This window comes from Pantherophis guttatus, chromosome 4, assembly GCF_059756535.1.
Source record: "Pantherophis guttatus breed Tessera chromosome 4, ASM5975653v1, whole genome shotgun sequence".
NCBI lineage: Eukaryota > Metazoa > Chordata > Lepidosauria > Squamata > Colubridae > Pantherophis > Pantherophis guttatus.
The window spans coordinates 147,415,548-147,428,916 of NC_142066.1; the positions used below are offsets into that span (position 1 = coordinate 147,415,548).

Below are 13,369 nucleotides of genomic sequence, written 5' to 3' on the forward strand. Positions count from 1 at the left end.
TTGTTGACAGCTGCTCTGATGTGAGTACCAGATATTGTTTAAAATTTATCAGTATTTAATTTAGGAGTGGTTTGAAAGTAACTAAGGGCAGACTGCAGGCATGTTTTGAAATTAAACAAACTAGCTGCATTTCATGTAAACAACTTAAATCCCATGATACTTGCTGTTCTGTGAGCTGATCTGATACCAGTCAGATCAGAGCATTGTTTTCTTAAACCGGGATTTTGCTGTAAACATGTATCTTGCAAATCCAGGGGAGCTCCAGAAATAGAGTTGGATTTATGTTAATGAGAGCGCAGAATTGGCTATTTTCTTTCCTCTGTTCCCATCCCTGTTGTCAACAATCTCTCTTCTATATTATACCTTATGTACATCTGCACATAAACACCACATACTCTCTGCATTCCACTTCTTTGCAGCTAGCGTATTAGGTTGGATAGATACTGGAAGGCTTGTGTTTTTCCCAGCCCTTTTATATTGTTTTCCTTCCTGGCTTGATACAGGATAACAGAAGTCTGTGGATAGTATTTATGGGCAGGGAAGGAGATGACTTAGTCTTCATGTTTCATACCAATTCTATAAAAAGATATCCTAATTAGAATTAATGGATTGACTTCATTATTTCCTAATTTGTCATCTGGAGGCACTTCATTACAGTCTTATTTCTCTCCCCCGTGCTTTTCTCCCAAAAAGATGATAGGGAAAATATACATAGTTGCATGCCTATCTGTTAATATAATTTTATAATATTTGTTAAATATTTTATAGTATTTTCCACAATTAACTATGTCATATTTATTTTTAAGCACAATTTTTAATAGCATTTTAATGTCTGTTTTAATATTTTAATTATTTTTCATTTAGTTTTATAATGCGGAAACTGTCCAGAGTCATCCTGTAGGGGAGATGGGCAATATAGAAATGTAATAAATAAATAAATAAATAAATTTTATTAAGGTTAAGGTTATGGCAGCCCAAATTTAATTTTGTAATTTATTTGATTTTGTAATATTTGCCATAATTAATTTAACTTCATAATATTTGTGTAAACAAGATGATGAAAGTCCTAAGGGAGCGGATTGATATGATTTCCAGCCAGGCAGACAATAAAGCAGTCAAACTGACAGCCTGTTTTATTTGCTGTTTTGCTTGGCCTTTAAAAACAAAACAATAGCTTTTATATGTGGTGAATATTAAACTAACACTGCTTCATCTATTTGCACTGTAAGAAACAAAAATGCAGAATAAGGAACCTTTTGAACTAATCAGTAGGCCTTCATATATTATGATGAAAGATGATGCAGGAAGGAAAAATAGGGTTTATACAGATATAATAAAGCCATCTGTCTTATTCTAAACTGCTGTTTCCATCTTGTGGTGATCAAAGGTATTGATGAAATTCACACATGCTTTGGGTTTACTTCCATTTTTGGATCATTTGTAAAAGCAAATCATCAACGTCAGCATCATTGCTTAAAGGGAATAGGGCTGTGCAAAAATTTCTTTCTCTCCTGAAAATGTTCTGCAAGAAAGGGAGATGGGTTGGACTGTTCTTTATCCATATGATTCAATTTAATAGGCTGGTTGTTTGCTGTTATTTTCCTTCCTAAATAATGGAGACAATCTGTAGCCTTTTTTATACAACATTGAATATCATATAAACTAAATCACAGAAGTCTGTAAAAGATGATGATAAATCATGGAAGTCAAGGACAGGATGTTTTAATATGTAGGCTTGTTGTAAAGTTTGTAAATTGTATAGCTGGTTTGTGAAATGGAAGATGAAAATGTATTGAGGAATGAATATATTGATGGTTTGATGTCCCAGACCCCCACCCCCCGCAAATAGAAATCAGATTGAGCAGAAGACTAAACTGAAGTAGAGAATTTCAACTTGTATGTTTATTTTCCTGCCCTCCTACGTATTAGAAGTGCAGCTTGCATGCAATTGTTTTGATAATGGCAGCATGTGTAATTAATGCTAACCTTAAAATAACTTCATTGATTTTTTTTCATTTAGTGGATTATCTGACACTATAATACTAGATATAATATCTAATTATCTAGTGCTTCCAAATCGAATCACTGTTCCTTTTGTCAGTGAAGTGCAGATTGCTCAGTTGCGGTTCCCCATACCAAAGGTAAGATTTTTTAACGTAATATTTTGACATAACAAAACGTTTGTTTATCAAAGTGTTTGCAGAACAATCTCTGACAATAATGGTTATAAAAGAGCTTAAAATCTAGATACTGAACAAAGAATACATTTCTAGCAGCTAGGTAACAATTCTTTGAATGTGGCTTTTAAGCTATTGTTGGACCATTAAATTTCAAAACAGCAGAAAGCCTCTTTTCTTTCTGCACATTGGGATATTGTCTGTACACCATGGGTTGTAACCAGTTGGGTGGATTCTTCCAGTTCATTTAAGAAATGCTAATCCCAGTGGTTCCCATCCATCCAGAGATTTCCATAGCAGCATGAAAGAAACTCTGGAGAAGTGACATATTTCTGAATGCCTGTAACATGTAAAGTATTTGGTTTTATTGGTCTCTGTAGTTGAGTTTTCAGATACATCTAGAAATTGTTGGGGTTTTCCCCCCGAATTCATTTCCTACTATTATTAAAATTGATATAGATGTATGTAAATAACATAAAATTAATGACAACTTATCTCTGTGACATTTTTTCTCCTTTATCCTAGTCTACAGCAATGTCCACAAGGCAAAGGCAGACACGGGGGCATCAGAAAAGTAAAAATGGAGATTACAATGTTGTGATTAAAATCCCACTCCCTTAGTGCATTTGCTGATGTCACACATGTGTAGAAAGAGTGGGGGAGAGCTTCAGTTCCACTGCTGTATCTTAGTGCTTTTCACACACAAACACAAACACACATACAGAGAGAGAGAGAGCTACTGTTGCTTACTGTACATCTTTATTAAAAGTGCAAAGATACAATTAGGAGGAAGTATGCCTTCATTTATTTTAGTTACTCACTACCTGCATAGGTTTAACAATTCGTAGCTATGTCTAGTCTCCAAAATAATTTTTAAAAATCAATTTAATACTGCAATGACTAGTCTCCATAATAAAGAATTTAAAGAACCAATACAGTTTCCAATCTAGAGAATTCAATAGGACATAAACATTCAGTTATGCTGATGATACCTTACTGCTGAATGATGTACAACTTTTCTTGCCTCTTCTCAGGGTGTACTAAGAATACACTTCCTTGAAGCTCAGGATCTTGAGGGAAAGGATACTTACTTAAAGGGACTCGTTAAGGGAAAGTCTGACCCTTATGGAATCATTCAAGTGGGAAATCAAATTTTCCAAAGCAAAGTTATCAAAGAAAATCTTAATCCAAAGTGGAATGAAGTTTATGAGGTATGAAACTACTGCCAGGTATTAGTTTTGAAAAATGTGTTTAAGCGTTTAGAACCTTTAAGACTGATATACAATTCTATTAGAAATATGTCGATCTTGAATGATTTTTTTTAACCATTGGAGAAAAATTGATGTTGCACTTTAGTAGAACAGTTCAGATAAAACATCAAACTATGTTTAGTATAAGAATGAGCCTTGGGGTTCGTATATGTTCTTCTTTCTCACCCTGTCTCTGATTTCCTCAACTGTGATTTACTAGCAAGTTGCAATTTCATATTAGATCTATATCATAAAAACTGTGGAAATGCCAGTAAATGAATGATTTGGAGTGAATACTATAGTAAATAATACTAGTCTGAGGCAAGAGAGACTCAGATTAAAGATCCTGCTTAGTCATGGACATTATTGGATGATTTTGGACTGAGATAGAATTACTAACCCAATCTACCTTTACAAGCTTTATAAGATAAAGATGAGGATTAAAATCCCATGTGTGCTATCCTGGGCTCACAGAGGAAAGAGGCTTTCTAAATTTTTAATTACATCGGAAAGAAAACATTGTATATTTGACAATGTAATTTGTTAATAATCTAAGTCAGTGGTCCCCAACCCCCGGTCTGCGGACCGGTGCCGGGCCGTGGAGTACCTGGCACCGGGCCGCGCAGCGGCCGGGGGACATGAACGCTGCAGCGCAAAGGCTCCTGGGCCGTGCGCAAAAGCTCCTGGGCCGTGCGCAATGGGCCGTGCGCAAAAGCTCCTGGGCCGTGCCCCCACCCCTGCGCGCGCTCAGCGGGCCGCGGTGATAAAAAGGTTGGGGACCACTGATCTAAGTCATACATTTAGACTGAATTGGCTATCTTGTTTGTTATATTTCCAGGCCTTAGTCTATGAACATCCAGGACAAGACTTGGAGATTGAACTCTTTGATGAAGATCCAGACAAGGATGACTTTCTAGGAAGGTAAGTATCAAGCCATTTGCATGCCTTTTTAAAAAAAAATTGAAATCCTATCCTGGAATCCTACTATCCAGATCAGTCCATAAATGAAAGAGTAAAGGTAAGCTCTAAGAGTCAGAAAGAAGCTAGCAGACACATATATATATATTTCCAATGTATTTCTATTATTACCTGGGTGTATGCAAAATTCTGTGCCGTCAAAAAGTTATTAATACTTTTAGTAGAAACATTTCTAAAAGATACCACATGAAAAGAAAGCAAAGCAATATTGATTGTAGTAGAAATAGTAATTCAGAGCTCTAATTAATGCACAGTTTCATTTTCATTTTGAATATATAGTACATTTGGCCTTTACTATGTAAAGGAATAAACAATCACAAAACTGTTTATCCTTGCTTCTCTTCTCCCTCCTTCCCAACATCTTGTTCTGCTTCAAAGACCTAAAGTTTCTGCAGCAGATCCATCTTATTCACAATTCTTAAAACAAGATAAGCTTTATTTTGTACCTCAATCACATATCCTCCTTTTTGTTCAGAATTGCTTTTTCAGTTTTTTTCTAGTGTATTCACCATTTTGCTGCTACAAAATTCCAGCTTCAGGTTCTGTAGTTCAGATAATGGTCTTCTAATGCATTGCATTGTGTTTTTTTAGCTTGACGATAGACTTAATTGAAGTTGAAAAGGAACGTCACATAGATGAGGTAAATCTCTATTCAGCCTGGGGAGGACAGTGACAAGGAAGGTTCATACATTAAATCTGCAGTGCTTAATCATATATTGGATCTGGATTACAATTTCAGCAAAGGCTTTAGATTTCCTTGAATAGATTTTCTTAGTTTGATTATAGCATTTTGTGTTAACAAGTGAAATTGAAGACAAAAGCCATGGGAGTGGAATACAATCAGTCCTCGTCTTATGGCCATAAGGACCCTGTCCATCATGGTAATAAGACATGGCAATCATAAAAAGGGTCAGTCCTGTGACCACCTTGATTTTATTACCTTTTTGCAGTGGACATTAATCGAATCTGCTGCTGTTAAATGAATCCATGGTCATAGAACAAATAGCAGTAGTAGTAGCCCTTAGACTTATATACCGCTTCACAATGCTTTACAGCCCTCTCATAAGCGGTTTACAGAGTCATCATATTGCCCCCAACAATCTGCGTCCTCATTTTACCAACCTCAGAAGGCTGGAAGACTGAGTCAACCTTGAGCAGGGGTGTCAAACTGAAGGCCCGTGGGACAGATCTGGCCTGCAGGGTGTTTAATTCTGGCCCATGGGGCAGCCATGGAAATGGCAAAGGACCGGCCCATAGTGCCTCTGCCAGTGAAAATGGAGCCCGCAGCCCTCCCAGGCCTCATTTTTGGCCTGAAGAACCTCCTGTAGCCTCCCCTGGACTCCATTTTTGCTGGCAGAGGGCTTCAGGAAACAGTCCAGGCCGAAAATGGGGCCTAGGGGGGAGCATGCCCCCCTCAGGCTCTGTTTTCACTGGCAGAGGGCTAGCAAAACAAACTAAAAGCAAAACAAAACAAAAGGAGAAACGTTTCCCCTTTTGCATTTGAGCATCAAGAAGGGACAGGAAAGGAGAAAGGGAAAGAGGAAGAGAAAGAGAAAGACAAAGAGGAAAGACAAAGAAAAAGAAGGAAAAATGGGAAGACAGCAATGAAGGAAAAAGAAGGAAAGAGGCAAAGGAGGAAGAAAGAATGAAGAGGAAAGGAAAGGAAGGAAGGAAGGAAGGAAAGAAGGAAGGAAGGAAGGAAGGAAGGAAGGAAAGTCCTGCCTTAGCATTTGGCCACCAGCAGACAGCAAGGCTCCTCTGGAGGACAAGGGTTTGGCACTCTCCCTGGTCTTGCCTTCCTTCACTGGAGACAATGGATCCAGCTCCTCCCAGGCCACCACAGGTGCCCCTGACACAAGTGATGTTGAGCTGGTCATACCCGCCCTGGTCACACACACACACCCCTCCCCAGTCAAATGCAACCTTGATGCACTCCTCAATGAAATCGAGTTTGACACCCCTGACCTTAAACCTGGTGGGAATCGAACTCCAGGCAGTGAACTGAATTAGCTTGCAATACTGCATTCTAATCACTGTGCCACCATGGAACCACAAATGGTGTGGTTAAGCAAACCAACAGTTTGCTATGGACATGATTTTGGCAAACACCAAAAATAAGGGCCAGTTTTTGGCAAAACAATCATAAAATGTGGTCATATGATTGCAGGGTGCTGCAAACGTTTATAAAAGTTCCTGTTAAATGTGTTTTGAGATGTTCTAAGCTAAATATTCAGATGCTTAATTCTAAAAAGTCATTGCATGTATTTTATTATCAAATAATTTTATTATAGTTTTCTGGGTGAAATGCAGGAATCAGTATAATTGTTGCCTATTCGATAAAATGTTTTATTCTGTCAGCTACAATGCCTTTAGCTGTTTTCATATGAACTGTCCTTAGTTGGCTTCGCCTAGGAATTTGTATGCAATGTTGCTAAATTTTGCAGCAAATGGATTTGGTTCTTACTATACTTTATGGACTTTCCTTACAGTGGTTTACTTTGGACGAAGTCTCCAAAGGAAAATTGCACTTAAAACTCGAATGGCTCACATTGAAGTCTACTGTTGAAAATCTTGACCAGGTATATTTGTCTACACTTTTTTTTGCATTTGAAGGGGCTGTCATTAAAAATATGTCTTTATATGTGTGGTTGTCCACATTCATTTAAATATGCTCTATTTCTAGAAGAACACAGAATAAAACCAAAGATTTATTTAGGCAAAAAATCCAAAATTCTCTTAGCAAGTCAAAAATAAGGGGCTTCATCAGGAAACCTTGCTTTTCGAATTCTGGGTAAGAAATGGCAGACTGAAAACTGCTTGGCAGAAAACAGTGCCAATGACTGTGGCAAATGAGGAGCCAGGGAGTAGGCTGGCTCTTTGATAATTCCTCTCTGGACAAGGAGAGGACTTGAGGTTGCCCACAGATAACTCCACTCAGCTGCTCCTCATGAAGAGACTGTAAGATGGTGGTCCTTGGTGTATCTGGAGCTCTGGGAGATGAGAGAACAACCATCTTGCTCAAACCATACATGGCAGCTTTGAAAGAATACTAAATTTGCACATTTTTCTAATCACTTTTGGAAATTGTGTGTTAATTGGTTTTCATCTATTAGAAATCTTTGGATCAACAAGTTTTATAGCACTGGGTGAGTTTTAACTTTTAAAACTAACAAATTTTAAGTTTTAAGAACTTAATTTTTTTTTTTTAATTAACAGCAAGAGAGTGATTAAAATTTTGATTTTATAGAAAGTTACAAATGAACTAAGGATCTAGATAAATTTGAAGTAAGATTTTATTTTTACTTACTAAATCCATATGCTGCACTCTAACCTATAAGGAATTAATTTTGGAAATTGATTATAAGAAACCTTCCTCTGGGAAAGTGCTTTTGTCCATTTTTTAAATGTTTTATTTTTTAAAAAAATTCGAAAGATAAAATTTTTAAAATTGGACACTAGAAGGAACTAAATACTACAATTAAAGGGAAAGAACACTCCAACTAGACTTACAGAATGAAGCGAAATAGTTTAACACTAGACATACTGAAGGATACTTTTGAACAATGGACCCAGAAGCTAGTTTTAAAAATCTCTACCTCTACACATAGTTTATGTCTATTAAAAAATATGGAAAGAGGAACTTAAGAAATTAAAGTATCCTGGAACTGAAAAAATTTAGTCCCTGAATTTAGGAGAAAAATACTATACAGGGTTTTTCGTATTCCCACATCCCCCATACAAACCATAAGTACTTCAGGAAAAGCAAAACATATTTATTAGAGATGAGAAGTCAAATAATATATTCAATATTTATGTTAGATCATCATGAGGCAATGAATCAAACAATAGAAGGCATGATTCTAGATAATATTCCACAAATGGCAAATTTATGGTTATGTCATTTACTTTCCCAGTTGAGTGGGTTTCTTAACGCTTACAAGTGTATTCAAGGACTTCAGTATTCACTTTGCTTTTCATATCATTTCTCATATGTAGTTAATATTGAAAAATAATTCCATGGATTTTTAGAAATCGTATTAGCAGCAAGAATAAGGCAATGAAAACATTCTCACGTTGCGGAATTTCTTTTCAGATAAGGAATTTTTATTCAAATCTAGTTTGGTTATGTTTGGAAATAATTAAAATATTTTACCTTAGGATACATGTTGGCTATCTCGTTCTTTGATATATAAGATACAGTAATACTTAGTTTTAAATTATTATGTATGATTAAACTTTTATTTTCTAGTTTGCATTTTATTACCTGCTTTCTTTTTAGTTAGAGATAAAGCACGAAACTAAAGTTTTTAATGATACTTTTATGATTTTAGGTGCTAAAAAGCATTAGAGCTGATAAAGATCAAGCCGACGATGGGCTTTCATCAGCATTGCTTATTCTGTATTTGGATTCAGCAAGAAATCTGCCAGTAAGTTTTAGGTGATAATGAAGCTTCTCTTGAATGATTCCTAATTTTCTTCAGTCACACATTGCTTACTACTGTGCCACTTTGCCTCACTAATCACGTTATGTTTTAATTACTTCTCCTCATGCATTCCATTACATTGATAATTTTTTATGATAAACATACCTTGCGGCTAAATTTATTTTGCAGGATCAGTAATCTAATCACGTTTATAGAACAATGCCATTTTCATTTACAATAAATTTACAGCATTTATTAATGTGGTAATCTTACAATTTTGTGGACACTTTCTGAAAGGAAAAAATAGATAGTCGGTCAATTCCAGCTTCAAATGAATGAATACGCTTCTAAATCTGGAGCTATGGTGCTGTAGGACATGTGTGAGCATATGTGCTTTCGAACGGTGCCCTTTTTTCTGTGAATGGAATCTCATTTAGGGTAAAATACTTAAAATCCGAACAATATATTAGGATGATCTGAGCAAGGAAGAACCATGCTTCATTGTTGCAAATCAACAGAGATAACGGAAAGCCAGCTTCTGATGTTGTGAATTGCTAATGAAAATGACTTTTTTTTCTTTTTTTTTTGCTATTCTAGACTATTTATCATATACATAAATGTTTGAGCAGGGTTGGTGTAAATGCTTTCCCACATATGCTTGCAAGCTTATAATTAAAAGATCTGTTTACTGTCCCCAAAGAGCAGTTCCCAGAATAGCTGTGGAAACACCTTTCACTTCGTAAAAATAAAATGTGCCCACACACACTGTCCCGATTGTACAGATTTTTCATTTCTGTACAGAGAGAGAACCCAAATATGTATAATTGGAGTGCTTCATGGAAAATTCCATATATTTAAACTGTAAATAATGGCATGTCTTTTAATACCTTTTTATCCAGGACTAAATAAAAAATAATGAATGGTCCCCAAATAAACCCAAGGATGTGATGTTTGTAACGAAGCATACATTTCCCTTCTTCATCTAGCTTTTAGGAAAGAAACTTCTAATGAATGAAGTTTACTAATGTGATTTGAAGATAAAATATTAGACAAAGATCAATGGTTGTTGTTGTTGTTGTTGTTGTTGTTGTTGTTGTTGTTGTTGTTATTATTATTATTATTATTATTATTATTATTATTATTATTATTATTATTATTTTATTTTGTATACTGCCCTTCTTCCGAAGGACTCGGGGAAGTGAACAGCCAGCAGATAAAATACAGAAAATACAAAAATTAAAACAATATTAAAAACCAATTAAATTAATTTGGCCCACAGTTAAAACACCCCCATATTAAAAAACCCATAATTTAGCAATTTAAAATTAAAACAACTTAAAAAATATGGTCAGGTCAGCCCAGCTTGATGAAACAAAAACGTCTTTAAGGCATGGCGGAAAGTGCGCAGATCCGGGATCCGCCATATCTTTGGGGGCAACTCGTTCCAGAGGGTCGATGCCCCCACAGAGAAGGCTCTCCCCCTGGGGGCCGCCAGCCGACATTGTTTGGCCGACGGAACCCTGAGGAGCCCCTCTCTGTGGGAGCGTACTGGTTGGTGGGAGGCTACTGGCGGCAGAAGTTGGTCTCATAAATACCCGGGCCCTAAGCCATGGAGAGCTCTAAAGGTGGTAACCAATACCTTGAAGCGCACCTGGAAGACCACTGAGAGCCAGTGCAGCTCGCGCAGGAGAGGTGTTACATGGGAGCGCCGAGTCACCCCCATCACCACCCGCGTGGCCGCATTCCGCAATTATAAAGTCTTCTAATTATGACTTTGCCATTTCAAAAATAGAATTCCTCCTGAACACTAGATGAAGTTTCTATTCTTTTCTTTGATAAAAAATAATAATAACAATGAATAATCATATACAGGTAGTCCTTGACTTACAATGATCTGTTTAGTAACTGTTCAAAGTTACAATGGCACTGAAGAAAGTGACATGATTAGATAGATAGATAGATAGATAGATAGATAGATAGATAGATAGATAGATAGATAGAATAATTTTATTGTCATTTTGAATGTACACTAATCGGCATACATTAAAATGAAATTTCATTGCATACAGCTCTCAAAGGATCACCACCTCCAATATACACTACATAAACATGAGAAAACAAACAAACAAATACAAAATTATGCATATACCCACATATATTATATGATACAGAGAAACAACACAGTCTAGTTTGGAGGTATACATGTACATGGTGAGAAAAACGAATCTTGCGAATACGCCAGACGGATGGCTTAGGGAACAAAGCTGTTACAGAATCTGGTAGTCCTGCTAGAAATACTTTGAAACCTCTTCCTAGAGGGGAGCAACAGAAACAGACCATGAAGTGGGTGTGTGGGGTCTCTAACAATATTTCAAGCTCTAAACACAGCGCTTATAAGCAGTATTCTGAATAACGGGAAGTGAGCTTCCTATAATCTTCTTGGCTGTCCTTACCACTCTCTATCTGAGGCACTACTGCCACCAAACCAAAAAGTGATGCAGTTTGTTAGAATGCTCTCAATCATGCCTCTGTAAAAAGTGGCCAGGACAGAAGGAGAAGGATGTGCTCTCCTCATCCGATGCAGACTCTGGTTTGTATGCTTCACTAAGGATGACATGGAGAGACCAGATTGTTTTTCATATGATCATTGCAGCATCCCTATGGATGCTTGATAACTAGCATATATTTATGACAGTTGCAGTGTCCGGGGGTCATGTGATCACTTTTTCAGATTTTCTGAGAAATAAAGTCAATGGGGAAGCCAGATTCACTGAATTACTGTATTACTAATTTAACAACTGTGATTCACTTAAAATCTATCTTGCTTAGTAATGGAAATTTTGGGCTCAATTGTGATTATAAATTGAGGACTACCTGTACAGAATTCACACAGATCTTTCTAAATTCAATAATTTAAGTCCTCCACGATAGTCATATCCTTGTGGCTTCCAAACCAGAAAAAGACAGTCATAGATTAATGGTAAATAATGAAGTGGCAACCCTTGTTAGCCTGAGATTAATCTCCCAGTTATGAAAAGTCCTTTGGAAGGATGTGTTTCAATCCTTACTGTGCCAATAAAAACGTTAGTATATCTTTGTCAAGACTTGTGAGGGCACCAGAGCGTTTCCGAAGTACATGAGGCAAAATCTTGGATTTGTTATTGTATTTGTGTTACAGTTGTATTTTCAGTTTATGTCCTGGAACTCTTGAATAGAATACTTAAAAAAATAATCAAGAAACAATATGTAATAATGGGTCTCATATCATAATCATCTGATAGTATAACATAATTAAAATTTCCTTAAGAGAAATGAAGCTTTTTCCCTTTGTGCAGAATGGATACAGATTAAGAGCACAACTTCTATATATTCAGAAAATCTTTTCCCCTCTTCCCCCCTCCCCATTTACAACGATAGCAACCTTATTGATGTATGGTATAAAAAGGTGGTGCATGAGTTCACTAAAAAGCTATTATTGAAAAGTGTGATTTTGTTGCGCAAGTGGTATCTGTAGCTAAAATGCCCCCAATTGCAGTAGGAGAAAAAAAATTGTCTGGAAATGTCAATAAAGCTAGATCAATAATGGAAAAAAGCGCTATTGGTTCCTTTGTATGATTTTCAGTACTTCACTTTTCTGTATCTATGCTAATGATAAAGCTGATTGAGCCCTCAGGCTGCCAGAATCCTGTGACTTTCTGCTTTCTCCTTCCATTTGCATTTTTCTAAAGAGTATCTACGAGGGAAAATTTGGGTGTGGATACTTAAAAGAGAGGAGAGCATCGGGACTAGTCTTTTGTGAAAATACTACCTCAGTCTATAGAGCGCTATTTGTGAGTTCTCAGGTTTATGTGTTCCTTTGTTTAAAAAAAACAATAACCCCCCCCTTTTTTTAACCTTGGTGTTTATAAACCCACTTTGCCCTAACATTGGAATGGAGGAGCATGCAGTACTTTGTTTTTTAAGTGCATGGTTTTAGAAGTTTATATTGTTTTGGCTACATTTTCAGTGGTGTAATTAGTTTAGCTGCTCAGCTAAATTTGCTAATTTTTTCAATGACTAGCATGCTCAGTTATCTACTTGAAGAAATGTGACGCTTGCAGAGAAATGAAATGGTCATGAATTGTAAAAATCAACATACTTTGTAATTGTTTTGGAAAGTAAGTGCAAGTATTGTGTGTGGCATATGTAAGGGCCCAGAAGGTCTTTAATTTGGCTCAAGTTGCATAATTAAAATTGGAACAATCTGTATTACAGAAAAAATACACCTCCTTGTGCAGCCTTTTGTCATTAAAATATGGACCCATAAATTAGGCATTTCCATCTGAGCATATTAAAGTAGATTTTTGCTGAGAGATAACAGCTAGTGCAAAGATACAGTATACAGTGCACAGTCAAGTAGAAATTTGAAAAAGTTACAAAAATAAAATAAAATAGGGGTTGTGAATTCACATTGCAAAATCATTTCAAGCTTGCAAACCATCTACATTCCTATTTTGTGGCATCTCATTATTGTGTTTACTTTGAGAATCTTGGTTGTCTT

At 36.3% G+C, this 13,369-nt stretch overlaps 1 protein-coding gene across 4 annotated transcripts in view; it reads left to right on the forward strand.

Annotated features, from left to right (window-relative positions):
• The window catches only part of ESYT2 (extended synaptotagmin 2), a 64,122-nt gene that overhangs the window by 34,348 nt on the left and 16,405 nt on the right, over positions 1–13,369 (forward strand). For 2 of the 4 annotated variants that reach the window (XM_060683606.2, XM_087893058.1), the window contains exons 8-14: positions 2,021–2,141; positions 3,212–3,388; positions 4,266–4,348; positions 4,997–5,045; positions 6,895–6,984; positions 8,737–8,832; positions 12,558–12,659. In XM_060683606.2, the coding sequence (XP_060539589.1) occupies positions 2,021–2,141; positions 3,212–3,388; positions 4,266–4,348; positions 4,997–5,045; positions 6,895–6,984; positions 8,737–8,832; positions 12,558–12,659 (718 nt within the window). The remainder of the gene's footprint in view (positions 1–2,020; positions 2,142–3,211; positions 3,389–4,265; positions 4,349–4,996; positions 5,046–6,894; positions 6,985–8,736; positions 8,833–12,557; positions 12,660–13,369) is intronic. The other 2 variants (XM_060683607.2, XM_060683609.2) reach the window with 1 other exon arrangement.